Raw genomic sequence first — 18,143 nt, 5'->3', positions numbered from 1 at the left:
AGAATTTGCCTCAAACGGTGATTCACTGCACAAAATTCGAATAAATCATTCACAAAATTAAGTGATACACATTAATTACTGTTCCTCATCTAACATTCAAAAAAATATGATTTTGATGAAGACCTTGTTTCACGCAATGGAAAACAAATCCATGACATGACATCTTCTTCCAACAAATCAGAACAATTTTTATTAACTGAACTGAATGAATCGATCCGCAGGAAAAGTTTTTTAACCAATATTGTAGCGAATTCGATTATGGCTTTTGATTGAGTTTTGCAGTGCAAGTCAAGCGGATTGGTCTGAAGGCCTTCCTCAATATATTTTTCATCATCCTACCTATAATTTTGCTTTACTTTTGAATCTCAAAGAGAGAAGTGTAAATAAATGAGACAAATCTAAACAAACTCAGATTCTCTTGGAAAATATTTAGGATCCGTGTTTTCATTAGAGAACCAATTAGGTACTATCGGATGAATCAGTTTATATAATATCTTCTGACGTTCTCCATTCATGTTTAGGAAAACAAATATTGTGCGCATATCGGAGAAAAATCTGCAGTTGTGTTGATAACTTCGTTCTAAGGAAAATAACCCAACTATATTCTGAATTTATATGAAATAATTATTCATCCGAAATTCTATTCAAAATATACTGATTACTTGCACCACAAGTAGAGTATTCAACTCAATTCTACTAGAATTATTCATCACTTTCTGTCAGAAAATTCAGATCTTCGAAACTTTGGCCCTCTGTCAAAAATCTGAAAGTTGCAGTCAACCTTGCCTTAGCACTGATTGCCTGCTGTAAATGGGTATCCACTTTTCTGATTTCGGGTGAAAACAAATCTAGGAGTTTTCAGTCATTCTCAAATAATAATTCATTGTATCTTCGTGGTGAGATTGATTCAGTTCCCGGAGCAGTGTCATTATGAGAACTATCTTGGACCAACTTTTTGAGCCAAAAATTGAGAGAATTTTAATCCTGCAACGTTTTCGATGAAGCATGGTGGAAAACTGTGTAGAATGCTGCAGTTCGCCAGCAATCCTGATTTGCGATCGACTTTCTGCTCACAGGCCGGACTTATACGAGGATATATTGAAAAATTCTTAGCCTACTATAAAACCAAACAAAATTTCAATGTCAAAATATTTGATTACTCAACATATTCTCTTCTTAATTGGATACATTTATTACAGTGAACCTGCAACGTCTCTAGACCTTTCAAAAAAATGTTTCTTCCTGCCCTGCAAACCAGACCTCCACAGCTTTTATTACCTCCTCGTTGGAAAATAATTTACGACCTTTTAAACTTTTTTTCAGTTGAGGAAAGGGATGATAGTCGGATGAAGCCAAATCTGGTGAATAAGGGGGGTGTTCTAGTAATTCAAACCCTTTATCACATTTGCATGCAACATGAGATTTATGTGCAGGGGCGTTGTCCTGCAAAAACAAAACACCTTTGGATAGCTTTCCGCGTATTTTCTCATTAATTTATTTCCTTAGAGTGGTCAGTAATGTCGAATAGTAATATCCGGTTATTGTTCTACCCTTATCCAAAAAATCAATCATGATTATTCCATGGCAATCTGAAATCTGAAGCAATAACTTTTCTAGCAGATTTTTGGACACGAAACTTCTTAGGTTTTGGAGACCCAGAGTGTCGCCATTCCATCGATTGTTGCTTTGTTTCTGGATCGTCGAAATGTCTCATCCATAGTAAAACAATTCGGTTTAAGAAGTCTACATCATTTTCAAATCGAGCACAGATCGAACGCGATGCTTCTACCTTTGCTTTTGGTCCACATTTGGGGATCCATTTTGCAGCAGGTTTTTCTCATGTCCAAATTGACGTGTACTATATGATGAACGCGTTCGTATGAAATATTCAGTGCTTCAGATATCCGTTTTAGTCCAATTCGACGGTCTGATAAAATCATGTCATGAACTGCATCGATATTTTCGGGGAATGACAAAGAAACTAGCTTTCCCGATCGGCTTCATCTTCAATGGAAAATTCACCTCTTTTGAAGCTTGCAGTCCAATTTTTCACGGTCGCAAACGAAGGACATTGATCACCAAGAGTATGGAGCATATCTTTGTAAATCTGCTCACCTCTTAACCTTTTTAAATACAGGTACTTGATTGCTCGATACTCCAATTTTTCGATTTTCACAATTTCGGAATTTCGGTGGACATCTTCTTTCTTCTAATTAATTGCCTGCAGGCGATTCACAATTGTTGCTTTGCGATATTGTTCTCCTATTGAGGAGACTGCATACAGAAAATCGTGTGGGTCCCATTAGGTAGAACTACAGAGAGTTTTAAACTTCAGTTGCATTAGCACAGGCACTGACAAATTAGTGACTTTAGATACCCCAGACGCAGTTGCTGGTTATATTAAGTCTATGTACGAAAGGTGAAAAGTGTTCATGGAGGAAATACTCGATTTCAATAAACATATCACAATTCCGTTGCTGCTCATGTTATTTTTTTAGTGATTCGTAGCTTATGAAAGGTTATTGCATTATTTCCTTCAAACAGGTCTTTTATATTCAAGAATAGAGATATCGGTAGAAAAAAAAACAAATTGTTCAGAAAAGATTGGACTTGAAAATGGTACTAAGAAAATTCATTCATTTTTTGAATTTTTCTACAGGATTGTCAGAAGTTGAGCGTAAAATGCCATTTTTGTGCTACATATATCAAAGTATCCAATCATTCTTTTCTTTCAATCGATATCAGGACATAATGCAGATGAAAGCATCAAAAATCTGTCAAAAAATTATTGAAATTGGTCAAATACTTGAAAGTTATTCAAGATTGAATACAAGCAAATTTTTTTCCCGTCCGTTTTAAATTTCAGTCCAGTGTAGTATCTTTATATTTTTCATTATTCAATAGAGTCGTAAAAATTGCAGATCACTTTATATTTTTCCATTCTATTTAATAAATTGATATTGATTGAATAGAAAAACGTCTTCTTCCTTTTCTTTACACCCAGCATAGCTAGAATTGAATTAGCTGGTAACAGTCCTTCCTGTTTTCGATTTTCAAATTTAAGATTAATCATTTTTCTCTGTATTTCTGAATATTGCAAAAACTTATAATCATTTAATTATCAGAGCTAGCTTTTCCATTATGCCAGATTACTCAAAAACAGATCTTCACGCAAACTCATGTTTTTTTCGAGGACCTATAAGTAAAATGGTTTCCCATATGGTTCCAAAATTTTCACGGACACATTAATATTCATTAGGTACCTTTTCACTTGGACCTGTGTATTAATTGAATACTCAAAGCTTGGACGTAGTTCACATAATGATTTTTACTAGAAAATCATCGTTTCATGTCCCAATTCAAATTAATGAATTGAAATAAAACTTCTGTGAATTATTCCTAATAAGTCAACAATCAACATGTTTCATAATAATTAATAATTTGAAGCAGTCATTTATTTTTGTTACAGTCCATTCTACATGAAATATGGGCCACAAGTTTGGAATACACTCGGACCACTATGTTTATGTGGATGTTCATAGAAGGTCTCTACCTTCATAATATGATAACCGTAACTGTTTTTCAAGAACATTCTTATATTAAGTTATATATCTACCTCGGCTATGGCTTATCGGCTTTCATGTCAGCGGCATGGATGTTAACTATGATACTTCTGCGAAGGTAAGAGTTTTCCGCTGAAATAATACTCATAGCTTCAACCCTATTTTAATAATCGCATATTCTGGATTGTTTTGTGAACGTACCAACTTGGAAAAATACCCTGCCTCCAAACAAGCGTGAACACACTGAATTCTCTGATTCAGAATGCCAGGAGGAGAAATATCTTTCTCTGACAGAACCAGAATTGTTGCTTTGCAGCAAGCTGGATACTAGAATCACCACACATTTATGATTTATGGAGTGTTGATCATTCTTAGATCATCAATCATACGGACAGTTTAGATATACAAAGAATTTACTGTCGTAAATAGACCACGTAGGGGAAGACCTCCAGTTCTTGGGAGGCAAGATTTGGTCAATATACGCTCAAAGACATTAGCATGGTTCTTACATATCCTTACATAAAATTTTCGACAAATTGCTTCTTGCGCTAATTGAAAAAATTCTTATTTTTTGAAATATGGCTGTTCAAATTTTTTAAACCTTTATCAAACCTTGGTACTTCAAAAATCTCCCCAGAAATAAACCTTTTGCTATGGACGAAATTCAATTTTCAGATAAAAATACGGTTTTCAAAAAACTTCGGGGATCCAACACTTCTGACGCTGTGTTTAGATATCTGATGTGAAGGGTTAGTTATAAAGCTGAAACTGAGTGTTATTTAATGGATTGAGTGAAATATTATGCTTTCATTATTTTTAAATAAAAAAAACTAGTATAGATACCTACAGCTAGCTCCCAAATATATTCTATTTCATAAAATTTCATGTATAAAACAATAATTTGAAGCTTCTATTTCAGATGTGTTTTATTATGGGTCAAGCCTCAAATGGTTAATTTTCCATAACGTTCATAATATTTTGAAAACATACCGTTGATGAACAAGCATATAAACGTTTTCTGATTCAATATTTGCATTGAATTGTTACCACGTTATTCTCAATAATAATAATTACAGTACAATAATGTAAATATTGAAATCGATCCAAAGATTAATCTTTCCGAAATTCTATTATACAGGATGTTCCTAAATTCATGTGACAAAATGGAGGAGATGATTGCTCGTATGAAATTAAGATGGGTCTTCACTATAACAAAATTTTCTCAGCCCACCCCTTTCCAAGGTATCACCCCTAAAGGGTGGTGACCAAAATTCAGTTTTTATTTTTTTGCTGAAATTTCAGTCAAGTTAGAACTTGAAATTCTTTAATTTTTTTGCACCCGTAAAGGACTAACCAAGGAAATTTTATCAATGTTCCTGTTATTATTATACGGGGCTGAAATTAGCAATTCTTAGTTTATTTCATATCAAAACTTTTTTTCGAGATCAAAAGTTTCATGAAATGAAATTATAAATTAGAATCCTTGTATTGCTCACAAATTTTTTTTGTTCTTGAATTTTTTTCCCAAATCCAATAGCGGAAGAGAAAAACCATGTTTCATAATTATTTTAATAAATTCAGTGGAAAGATGCAAAATATTTAAGAATTCATAATAAATGCTGGAAATGACCACCTCCAGCCAAAATACACGAATGCTGAAATTTTAGAAAAAATACACTTAAAAACTGAATTTTAGTCACCACCTTTTATTCGTGATATCTCGGTAAGGGGTGGGCTAAGGATATTTTGTTATAAGAAAGACCCATCTTAATTTCATACGACCTCATGAATTTTGTCGCACGTATTTAGAAACACTCTGTATCTATAAAATGTTTTTTTTTCCAGTGATTGGTATTATTATTATCTTCTGCCATATTACTGGATCCTTGAGGGTCCCCGATCGACCATTGTTGTGGTAAGTTTCGCATAAGTTATCATTAGAATAAAGACATTTTTGTTTTGAAAAAAAACATTACCCTTTGTCTGGTCATATATCGAAGAATTTTTTTAACATAATATTTCCGTCGATATCATCTCGTATGAGATGATTCAAAACTCAAATTATGATGGGAGTTTTGATTTTTTGACGCTTTACTCCGATAGTTTCTAATTGGAATGGTTCAAAATACATTTATAATTTTCGAAATTACTCAATCCCTTTTTCGATATTCTATTCGGTTCACACTCCGAAAATTTTCCTTTAGCTTTACCTAACTGAAACCACTACATATGTTCAAAAAATGTTCTGAATCTTTGAACGCTACCATTAGTGGTACCACCATAGAGAAAGGGAAAGAGTCTCTTGTCTCTGGGTACCACCAAATCAAATAGAGAATTTGAACTCATTGTACACCTTTCGGAAGTTATATAAAAATAAATTATAATGAATACTAAGGCCATTTCTGAGGATTTTAATATTTCCAATACATCATTTAGAGCGTAAGTTCATTTGACAAACATACTCGTACATCATAGATATATTTCTTGGTTCTCTATCTTTCTTACTCTCTAGAAACAAACATGTCTCTCTTTAAATTTAATTTAGGTACTCTACTAAGGTTGATTTTTGGATGATATATCAAGAGAACCTTTTTTCAATAAAATGCTGCAAAGAAATCCATTTTGATGCCCATCATTTAAAAAAATAGACCATAAAATGGTAACTCTCCGCTTGAAAACTACCACAGCCAGAGAATCCGAATAATCAAGCAATGAAACATAAGCAAATAACGATTCTTGTTACCCACAAATAATAACCATGCAATATCTAAATCATTATGTATCCCACTTCAGAAGTTATGTAGTGAAATCGATTATCGTGAGGCCCTTATTAAATATTGTAGCACCTTCTAATATTCTAATTCGGTTTCGATTATAAATTATAAGTTCAGACAAAACAATTTTTTTGTGTCCTATCCTTCCTAGAAATATTGCTAGATATTTCCGATCCACTTTGTATGAACTATAAACTGCTGATAAATAGAGTCTGCACATTGAAGGTCATAGGTTTGATTTTTGAGATATTGGGTATTATTTAACATGATGTAGTTTTACACACTCATTTGAAGAGGCCTTATCAATAATTTTACTATTATTATCTAGCGATCTCCGATCAGAGTAGGGAATGCCGATTGGAATCATATGCATATAAATTATTTCCATGAATAAATAAGAGGTTGTGCCTAGTGCAGTCATAACGAATAGCAGAATAACCGTACTCTGAATAAATATTGTATAGTCAATAGGCATAATTAGCAGTTTCTATACTACGCACTAATAGGTTGAATGAAAACTATCATATAGTATAGATTAGTATAGAAGATAAACATCACCGTATTTCTCATCTCTTGCTATCATAATATTTGTGGATAATCAGTTGTGTCCACTAACCTTATTTATTCTCAGACTGCAATAGTTTCTCTTCAAGGAAAATGAGTGGTATTTTATACCAATAAAAAATGCTAACATCACTGAATTTTCAAATTGATTGTTTTGATGTACAGGATGTCTTTTAAATATTTCCTGAACATTCTTAATACCCTGTTATCCTAAATAGAACGTAGTTTTTTCTTTCCAAATACTTCCAGGTTGAATGTAAACTAGCGTGAAAAAATTGGGATCAATATAAATTCGAAAAAAGTGGACGATAAATCTCGACAAAAATTAATTATAGATCCTGCTGGTAACTTTACTGGTCGAGGACTTTTTCTTATGATTTGATCGATTTCCTGAGTATGAGAAGAATCGAAATGTATATTGGAAAGTTTTCTTTTAAAAAATATGTTTTTTCATATGCTAGAGAACAGAATGGTCTTAAATCACCTGTTTTTATTTTCAACGTTAGACATTTGTCACATATTAGGGCTGGTTATCGAGTTATTCGTACAAAATATTCGTATATCACATTGGAAGTTGCAAAATGGCGTATGTGTTGGTTACAAAAATATTACTGCTGTCAAGTTGGCCTAGCACTTTTCGATTTACTTTTTTGGTTTTTTGCTTTGTTTCGTTGAAATTTTTTCTTTATTCCATACGATGCTCAAGATATTTCGTAAATTGTATAGAATAGACCAGCCTAGAACAACGAAAATTTGTGTTTTATCGGCTCAAGAGATTGTTCTAGAGTTTTGCTGTTAAAATTGTCTCGGAATTCTCTGTTATATCCCGGAAAAGCAAAAAGAAAGAAAAATGTTATCCCAACATTTCCTCTCGTAAATGACTGAAAACATTCATGCTTAATTTTGTGCTGACTTGTGCCCTAAATAATTCCATTAAAACTTATCCGATTTTTCAATTCAGTACAATGCTTATTGCACATACGTTAAAACAGGAAAAAAGTGCAGCACAAGCTGAGAATTACGTTTAGACACGGAATATAGACGATCAAAATCCCATAACCTACTTGACGATGACGACGAATTTTTTGAAATATGGATATTTTGGATATGTATCTATCTGATTTTTTTTTACTCTGTATATTTCGGTATGTGTTTTATAAGTTTTCACATGTACTTGGTTCTAATGTCAGTTTTATGTTTTTTAGAGTCCTGAAGAAGACCCTAATCAGGGTCGAAACGTCGACAGATAAATGAAATAAATAAGAGAAAACCTTATATAATCAATTTCCCTACACCACTTGATCTAAAGGATATACAGGGTCTTTCACGAGGAACCTCACCCATATTTATACGGGAAACTACTGAACGTATTTTCATGAAATTCAGCACTTATAAGTATTTCACGATGCTGATGAAATCTAAAATATTTTCAAGGCATGAGCACCTCCGGTTTTTCCGGAAATGACGTCAACTTCCGTTTTTCAAATTAGAACACCATTTTTTTATTGCAGAAATAGATTCCTTAGAAAATTTCAAGTTATTTTGATGTAACATTTTTCAGTTTTGGTTGGAAAATTCTCTCTGAGCGGAAAAATTCGAAAAAAAAATCGAAAATAGAGCTCCGCTGAAACAAGAATAACTTCGAGGTTTTTGGATGGAAAATTTTCATTTTTGAGATTTTTCAAGATGTAAGATTGATGTATCCACTTTAAAAATCGAAATCGCGATTCATGATACAGGGGGTGGAAAAATCGCTTTCAAAGTTAGGGATGACAAAATCGTGAAAAATCAATTTTTTCAAATTAGAACCCCATTTTTTTATGGCAGATATTGAATCTACGTTAAAAAATAATGTGAGTGTATGCATCACACCCTTGCCCTCAAGTGGATATTTTCTGAGTTATTCACAAAAAACTGTTTTTCGTCTTGAATTTTCAGCTATTTCTTTTCCCTTCACGCCAAAAAGATGAAATTTTCAGGAACTGTTATTTGAACCATGCTGTAGATTTTTTACCCCTTCTTGAAACCGACTTCAAGTTACTATTAGGAGAACCATGGCAAACTCTCGCAGTTATAACCAGAGAAGATGCTCAAAGTTTTGACCGTTAATTTCTAGACATTTATTTATACGTCTCAGGAATGCTTCGTGCGTTGCTCTTCTTATTTCATCGGGAGGAAGAGATCTGCAAAAGTGTTTAAAAACCAAATTGAGTTTCAAAACTATGAATCTAAAAATCTAAACAAACCTGAACGCATTTCTGACTCGTTCTATGCAGTCCTCTTTATCAGTCAGGGGAGTTGAGTAGACAATATTTTTTTATCCTACCCCAAATATAATAGTCTAAAAGAGTTAAATCGGGAGAACGTGGTGGCCAAAGATGTGGACCATTGTTCGCCAACCATCAATCTTCAAATAGCCTGTAGAGAATATTTGACACATTGAGTGAATTGTGTGGAGGCGCGCCATCTTGTTGATACCATAAGTCATTATGGTTCTGTACTAGCGGCTCAATTATTTGAGTCAATATGTCAGAATATCTATCTCCTAAGGGAGAACATTCTTTAAATAATGCAAACATGTGTAGTGTTCTATCTTACCAGTTAAAGTCCCATCATAAATGTGAACATCGAGAATTGCATTATTTTTGATGGCGCAAAAAACATTGAAACTCCAGGTCTCTTGAAAGTTCCATTGTCTGAAGTGGTGGTTGTTCTCTTCATCCCAATAATGACTGTTATGCCTATTGAAAGAACCATTCTTTGTGAATTTAGATTCATCTGTCCAAATTATACAGTCCAAAAAGTTTTCATTCTCTTGAAATCCAATCATCATAGCTTCGCAAAACTGTTCTCCTGACGAAATCAGTTTCCTTCAAATGCTGTACCCTATTGAATTTATATGGGTGCATTTTATGTTTTTTTAATATTCTCCAAACACTCTCCAAACTGTAATTTCGTTGTTCTCATCTTCTACTACACTTTTTTCTCTGTGTATAGTTTTCTTAACGAAAGATCCGACATTTCTCAAGTTTGTCATGGTTCTGTTAATGGTATCTCTCGTTGGTCTGGGTCGGTCAGGAAACCTCTCAATGAACAGTCGAATCGTTCTTTCTACAACTTTATTACATTCTCCATGAAGTAGAATGAGATTTAAATAATCTAAAATTAGGCATAGTGATCGATTTTATAACTTAATACGAATTATCACCAATAGTAAACACAAAATGCTACTGAATAAAGAGGAATTTGGCAGATGTAATTAATGATATCTATCATTAAAAAAAAAAGAATGTAAAACATGGTAAGTTTTTGCATATGGTTCATAAGGAATTATTTATTTATCACTGGAGAGAAAACCGATGGCCGATTAGTTGAAATAAAGATGTTTTCGATACAAATTCGAATCAAAATTCGCCATCTATTTAGGAACAACCTGTAACTTTTTTCTCTTGCATATTAGGGTAGTAAAATCTAAAACATGGTTTAAGTAACAGTTCCTGAAAATTTCATCTTTTTGGCGTGAAGGGAAAAGAAATAGCTGAAAATTTAAGACGAAAAACAGTTTTTTGTGAATAACTCAGAAAATATCCACTTTAGGGCAAGGGTGTGATGCATACACTCACATTATTTTTCAAAGAAAATTCAATATCTGCCATAAAAAATGGGGTTCTCATTTGAAAAAATTGATTTTTCACGATTTTGTCATCCCTAACTTTGAAAGCGATTTTTTCACCCCCTGTATCATGAATCGCGATTTCGATTCTTAAAGTGGATACATCAATCTTACATCTTGAAAAATCCATTTTCCATCCATTTTCCATCCAAAAACCTCGAAGTTATTCTTGTTTCAGCGGAGCTCTATTTTCGATTTTTTTTTCGAATTTTCCCGCTCAGAGAGAATTTTCCAACCAAAACTGAAAAATGTTACATCAAAATAACTTGAAATTTTCTAAGGAATCTATTTCTGCAATAAAAAAATGGTGTTCTAATTTGAAAAACGGAAGTTGACGTCATTTCCGGAAAAACCGGAGTTGCTCATGCCTTGAAAATATTTTAGATTTCATCAGCATCGTGAAATACTTATAAGTGCTGAATTTCATGAAAATACGTTCAGTAGTTTCACGCATAAATATGGGTGAGGTTCCTCGTGAAAGACCCTGTATACCGTTCCGGGAATTACACTAAATGACTAAATTCATATCTGATTATGCATGCATTCTAAGTATCGTAGTGAATCTATTTCGGCAAAATGATAATAATGTTCTCCTTAATTTTCAGATAAACCTTCTTTTCCTCCTGAATATTGTTAAAGTCCTCGTTGTCAAACTAAGGGAAAGTCATACAAGCGAGATTGAACAAGTGAGGTAAGAATTATTATCATCAAAAATATCAAGTGGACTCTTGAGTCCCCTGTTAGTCCAGTAAACACAGCTCTGAAATCACTTTTCTCGGAATAAGCTGCATTTTTGATATAATGATTGTAACGGTGAAAGAAATATATGGTCAAAAATGCAGGTGTCAGAATTATCAGGAACATTGAAAAATTCGTGCAAATGTTAGAAAAATCACGTTTTTCTCGAAATTTTCGAAAATGAGGAGGTTTATCAAAAAAAGTTTCGAACAGAAGTTGTAGAGCGGAAAATTCTAGTGAGAATCAAGTCTTTTCCCATACTCAAACTTTTCATACCGACTGATTATCAACGTATATCTGTATTTGAGCGAGGCAATCGAATTTTGAATTTCCCGCACGACGACAAGCCAGAAACGAGTAGTTTGTCGAGCGAACATCTGCCTGGAATACAGGGTTGGCTTCAAGATATTTCGTCTGGAGAGTGCTTTTATAATTCTTAAAATATTTTCGGAACATGGAATAACAGCTTTTGCTATAAAATTATTCGCTATGAATTTGGTATTAAGTCAACGTTTCCATCATACCGGGTGTCACAAAAGGTTAATTAAAATTCTAAGGGCAGTATGTCTCATAAGAATAAATAATTTTTTTTAATGAACCTGAGTACCTGAAGACGCTCCGTTTTTAAGATAAAAGGTGAAAAACTACGAAGAAAAAAAATAGAAATTTTGCGGAATACGCAATTGAAAAATAAAGTTAGTGACTATCACATGCCTGTAAATATTTTAATTGATCTAATCGTTATTGGTCTACCAATTTTCATTCAGAATGAATTGAATAATGAAATGCTGCATTGCCTTTCAAACACGTTATTAGTTATAGATGAGAACACAAAATTTCATAAGACAGTAGGGATGAAGAAAAAGTCAAAGCGTGAATATGAAAAAAAAGCTAGTCAGATCTGTGAAAAATTGGGTTCACCAAACAGATTTCATAGACAGGACATTTGTTGGAATAAAGAGAAAATAAAAGCAGTTAATAAAGCTGAACTTCATGAAAACCTGAATGATGAATTATCGAATTCAAAAAACTAGGAATGATATGAGATACCACTGATTCGACTGTACTTGTTGGTAAATAACCAGGAAAAGATTGAAGGTATATATGATACTGAAGCTGATATTGCAATGATAAATTATTAAATTTCGAAAAAATTGGGCAAAGAATTGATAGAATATAGGAGCACGTTCAGAACAACCTGTGGTAGATATTGATAAAACAGATAGTATTGTAAGATTGAAAAAGGAAGATCATTAATATTGAGGATTTCATTGAAGTTATTGTTATATACCTCGTTATAAACAAAAGTATTTTGAATATGACCTATTGATAAGTCTCGATTGTATTGAAAAATTTTGTTTAACTCCAGATGAAAACCTGAAAATTCTGCAGAAATGGGAAGAAATTAATTAAATAAAAAAAAATGAAATATACTAGATCCACAATATGAAGTTTATGAATTTCAATGAATTTAATGAAGAAGATAACAGAAGATCACGTTTATGCATAGATTTTCTATATTTTAACAAAATTGTTGTTCCGGAATCTCAACCTTTTCTGTTAATTGGTGAAATGATAAAAAAAAAAAACTAGAGATTGTTAAGTAGTTTTCAGCGCTAGATATCAATTCGGCTTTCTCGTCGATTCCTATCAGAGTAAAAGATAGGTATAAAATAGCTTTTACTTCAAAATCAGTAAAATACCTGGGACATATCATAGAAAATAATACCATTCGTCCGATTTATGATAACGTGAAAGCCATGAAATTCATTCATTCCAAAAACAGAGAATATCGGGCAATTTCTTGGAAAAATATATTTTCATCATAAATATATTTCCAATCAGTGTAGAATTCTAAAACTATTTCATAATTTACTGAGAAAAAATGTAGATTTCAAGTGGACGGATGCCTGCGAAAAATCGTCCAATGAAATGAAAGAAATATTTGTCTAGTTCTCCTATTTTGGCAATTTTTGCTCCAAACTCCCCCATAATTTTTCAAACAGATGCTAGTATCGAAAGGATTGGTGCTATATTGTAGCAATCTCAAAAAAAAAAAAAATAATTGAGCCTGTTGGTTGCAGTGTTGCATATTTGTGGAAACCTTTTTACAATATCTTCCTTTGTCTTGAAGATATAACCAAATTTTTGATATTTTGTCGATTTAAAAAATGTGTCATAGCTTCTTTATTTTCGAAAATATCTTAAAAGGATCAAAACTTTCTACAGACACTTTTTCACTGGGAATACGGATCCATATTCAATTTTTAGTTATCTCAGCCTCAGTAGAGGCTGAAATAAAACTTCTTTATTTTGAATACGGAAGGTATCTTTTTTTGATCTGAGGTTATGCAAAAAATAAATAGCTTTTCGAAAATATATAGGGTGTACCAAGTTCGAGGGCCTATATTAGACGTTTCTGGAGAACTGGATTTTCTATGACCATGTATTTTTGATATGAAACAGATTTTATTAATTTTACTCTTCGTACGACATAAATTCAGAAAATACCATATAACTCAGGATTTATCCATTTTTAGCGCATTGACATATTAAAACACTGTCATTATTTTTCTTCGAAGAATCCTACGCAATCATAAAAAATTAGGGTTCTAATTTGAACGAAAGTTATGGGCAAATCTTGATCCCCATATTTGACACAGCATTTGGAACACTCTCTGGAAAGTTTTTCATTTTTTTCTCAATATTATGGAAACAATTTGGACGAATGCAACGATTTGAACAGAAATATATTCAAAATTTAATACTGTATCATATCAGAAACGAAAAAATAGAGAAAAAGAAATTTTGGAAAAATTTATTTCCATTCCCTGTATAACTGAATGTGCTTGGGTTTCAAGAATATTTGAGTTCAGTAGATTATGTCGAACGATATCATAATACAAATTTTCAGATTTCAAATAGGTTAAGTTCTCCAGAAACGTCTAATAGGCCCTCGAACTTGATACAGCCTGTATATGTCCATATATTACTTCTATACTCAAAGCAAAATCACCATTTCAGGGAAATTCCCATTTTCGACAGAATTCTATGAAAGCATTGAACACAAAAATTTCCACTCACAATAAATTTCCATCTCTATAATACGAATTAAAACTAGAATTTCATTTGTTAGCTGGAACATCTATAAATTCAATAAAATCATGTGATTCATGTTACACTCAATTTGAATACATATCATCATATCAAGCAGAATTTCTATTATCAATGTTGATATAAATATAACTTATAAAAAGTTCTCAAATTGAGTACCATCATTCTGCTAACAAATTCGAAATCTTTTTCTAGCAGAATTCAACAGCATAACGCAGAAACGTCTCTGATGGCGTTTTTGACTTTGCTCTTAATCAGTCCTATTTATAACTGAAGTCTTGAAATTCTGTTTCAATACATCCCCATTAAAAATGAAACGATTGGTGATCTTGCTCTCTAGGTTGCCTATATCTATGGAAATGCTTCTTTTTGGAAATAATCTAGGGCAGAAAATTTATGAAAATTCACCGCATCGTATGACCTTACAATTGCAATGTATTGAAGTATTCTATGTCCACTTTATTTATATAATAGAATAATGTATGTGAGACTCAGAGATCAGTTGGTGATTTCACTTTTATGCTGATTTTGACTTGAAGATGTCGACATATCGATATGCGATCACAAGAAGCACGTATTTGTAACTGAGCTGTTGTTTTCCCACCCTTAATACAGGAGATAAAAAAACATGAATATAGTATTGTTTTCCCAGTGAAAAAGTGCCTATGGAAAGTTTTTATCGTTTGAAGATATTTTGGAAAATAAAGACGCCATCTAGTTTAGAAGAACCAGAAACAGCCAAAATCAAGCGATTTCGGATTCCCTGTACGATAAAACAATTATTTTTCTGACGTGTTTTGAAATGAAAAATAAATGTTGCCTTTTGTGGGGGCAAATAATATATTCTACAAAAATTTGATATGGGTATATCAAACTAGGGTTAGTTTGGAGATATTCGCTTTCGATGATATCCCTCACACTACTGAAATTTTTTGCAAAGAGATATAATATTCCCCATTCCCCAATTTTTTATTCACCACAGAGATGAACAAAATATAATGCCTAATTTTTTCAAAATTTTATTTTATCAATTTGACGCGTTTCGATGCTACTCTCAATCGCGTTTTTCGGGAGTATAGCGCTAGTCACAGTCGATATACGAAGTAATTCATTTAAATTCAGTCAAATCATGAACATCTGGTTTCCCCGTCTAAGCTTCCGTCCAAGCCAGAATTTCGAGCTTTTAGAGCGTATATCGAAACAAGAGTACAACCCTGGCCAAATAAGCTGCGCCCCAAACTACACTTTCTGGTATCTTCTTGTCATGTAGCCGAGGGCGAAATTAAAAATACAGATATACGTTGCTAATCAGTCGGTATTAAAACTTTGAGTATGGGAAAAGACTTGATTCTCACTAGAATTTTCCGCTCTACAACTTCTGTTCGAAACTTTTTTTGATAAACCTCCTCATTTTCGAAAATTTCGAGAAAAACGTGATTTTTCTAACATTTGCACGAATTTTTCAATGTTCCTGATAATTCTGACACCTGCATTTTTGACCATATATTTCTTTCACCGTTACAATCATTATATCAAAAATGCAGCTTATTCCGAGAAAAGTGATTTCAGAGCTCTGTTTACTGGACTATGTAGTCGCTCGACGAATTGTTTTACATTCGTTGAGTGTAGGTAGTCGTTAAATCTGGTAGCCATAAATTGGATTAGAAGTCTGCCGAGAAAGTGAGGTTTGGTTCAGCGTTTGCGTGATAAACACTACACTGTACTGATGAGTGGACAATGAGCCCGAAAGCGATCTACAGTTGTGTTTAGATATTTTCAATTTCTCTGGGATTTCCTACGCACAATTCTACGGAATTTTCGTCCCCATTTTAAATTCATTTTTGTGTCATGATGACCGAATTATTGAGTAGGAGCTACAGAATTTATTTCAGCTGGCCTTTAACTTTTTGTAGCTAAAAATAGTGGCTCATTTCAGAATCAATACGATATAATGAACAATTTAATGATTTTATAGTGTATTTTGCTTGTTACTTCATACTTCGGTAAAACGCAAACAGTGAAAGGACATGTCCTCGAAAGAAACAACTTCCAACACGTGCTCTGTATATTGTGTATATTTCAATTTGATGGCCCATTAATACGATGGATGGAAATAGAAGGGAATAAATATTAATTGGAATTTACAGCACAGAAAAAGCGATGACCACAACACAACTTGGAATGACGTTATAAATTTTCGAACAAAACTAATGAAAAAAATTCGATTAAAGAATGAAGTTCAAGCATGAAGCCAACGGTTAACATCAATAATAGTTTCCTGTAGAGTCGGATTCGTCGTCGAAGAAAATCTATTTCATTTATCGTTCGGACGACTGTTGGTCTTCTTGATTCGTAGATAGATATCCGTTGCGTAATCGATATATGGTGAAAGGAAATCTCTTTTATTCTCGAGTACGTAGAAATGTCAATGGCAGAAAAAGGGACACCTTGAAAAGAATCACATGGAAATGACGGAGACGATCATTATTCTCCAAAAGCTTTCAAGGGCACGCTTGCCCCATTTGAAGTTATTTGACAGCAATTTCATTCATTATACCTCATCGCCGCCAACTGACAGTTGAATCCACACAGCGTTGTGCTGGAGGTGGCAAAACAGATTATACAGGTATAGCTTCGAAGTTATAGGAGGTATGAAAAAATATTCAAAAATGTTTCAATGGTATAGAGGGGGGAAAAATAAAGACCCAAAATCTCTGCCTTCTCCAAAACAAGAAAGTCAAATTGTTATCGCCGTCATGAATCATGCAATCTATTGTTTATGACAATAAGTGAGTAGAAAAAGAAGGGGAAAATTGTGATATTAAAACACTTTGAATATGAATATGATAATAGTAAAAAAAAAAAATGAATAAATAAATAAAAAATTGATAAAAAAAAATAAAATTCTGGGGTAGAATGTGTGGAGTGTGCGTTCACTTTGTTCACTCATCATCAGGGGTGAATTTTCAAGATATGACAACACGTACAAGCGATGGCTTCCAGCTGGAGCTTCTGTGATGTCGTTTCATCTTTTTATTTGTTCACATATTAATTTATATGTTGTTTGTACTGTAGAAACTTTTTTCATAGTGAATAAATTATTATTATTATTATTATTATTATTATAAACCAAAACTATTGATCAAGCACGATTATGAATTCAAAAATATATCTTATAACTATACATGGTGGCCCATTATAAAATATCCACTGAAAGAACTCCTTGAGAAGTGCCTAACAACATACAAATCTAAATTTTTCAATAAGAAGATGCAAACAAAAATCAAATTAATAGCACCTGACCTATTTATGAATGTTCAAAAGTTTTCCTATGATTATAAATGAACAGTTTTATCTTCTGTTCGTGTCTTGGGACAGTTGATAAAAGCACATGCTCTATAAGAGAAAATTGTCTGAAATTACGCACAATCTGAAATTCACAATGTATGAGTTTGCAGTGCATGTTAACTATTTAAAAATTCGGCTTGCAGGAAAATGTTATTAACGCGGTGTAAATGTATGTGTTATGTGTGCGGTTGGAAAAAAATCAAAAAACAAACTAGTTTTTCTTTTTGAATACGTTCCTGCGGAATACAAAACCAAATCGTTCTATGATAAGTAACTCTGAAGTATCAGGTACTGTATCAAGACCATCTTAACTTCATATCTCCAGATAACTACATTTTATGGAAAAAAGGGAAGTCCGAAGCAAATTGA

The 18,143-nt window shown here is 32.9% G+C and overlaps 1 protein-coding gene across 2 annotated transcripts in view; it reads left to right on the top strand.

Annotated features, from left to right (window-relative positions):
* LOC123312238 (PDF receptor) overlaps positions 1-18,143 on the top strand; it is a 95,183-nt gene that overhangs the window by 67,569 nt on the left and 9,471 nt on the right. For both annotated transcript variants that reach the window (XM_044896564.1, XM_044896565.1), the window contains exons 8-10: positions 3,470-3,681; positions 5,409-5,478; positions 11,180-11,265. In XM_044896564.1, coding sequence (XP_044752499.1) covers positions 3,470-3,681; positions 5,409-5,478; positions 11,180-11,265 — 368 coding nt within the window. The remainder of the gene's footprint in view (positions 1-3,469; positions 3,682-5,408; positions 5,479-11,179; positions 11,266-18,143) is intronic.

This window comes from Coccinella septempunctata, chromosome 4 (genome assembly GCF_907165205.1).
Source record: "Coccinella septempunctata chromosome 4, icCocSept1.1, whole genome shotgun sequence".
Lineage (NCBI taxonomy): Eukaryota > Metazoa > Arthropoda > Insecta > Coleoptera > Coccinellidae > Coccinella > Coccinella septempunctata.
This window is presented reverse-complemented; position numbering and strand designations above follow the sequence as displayed.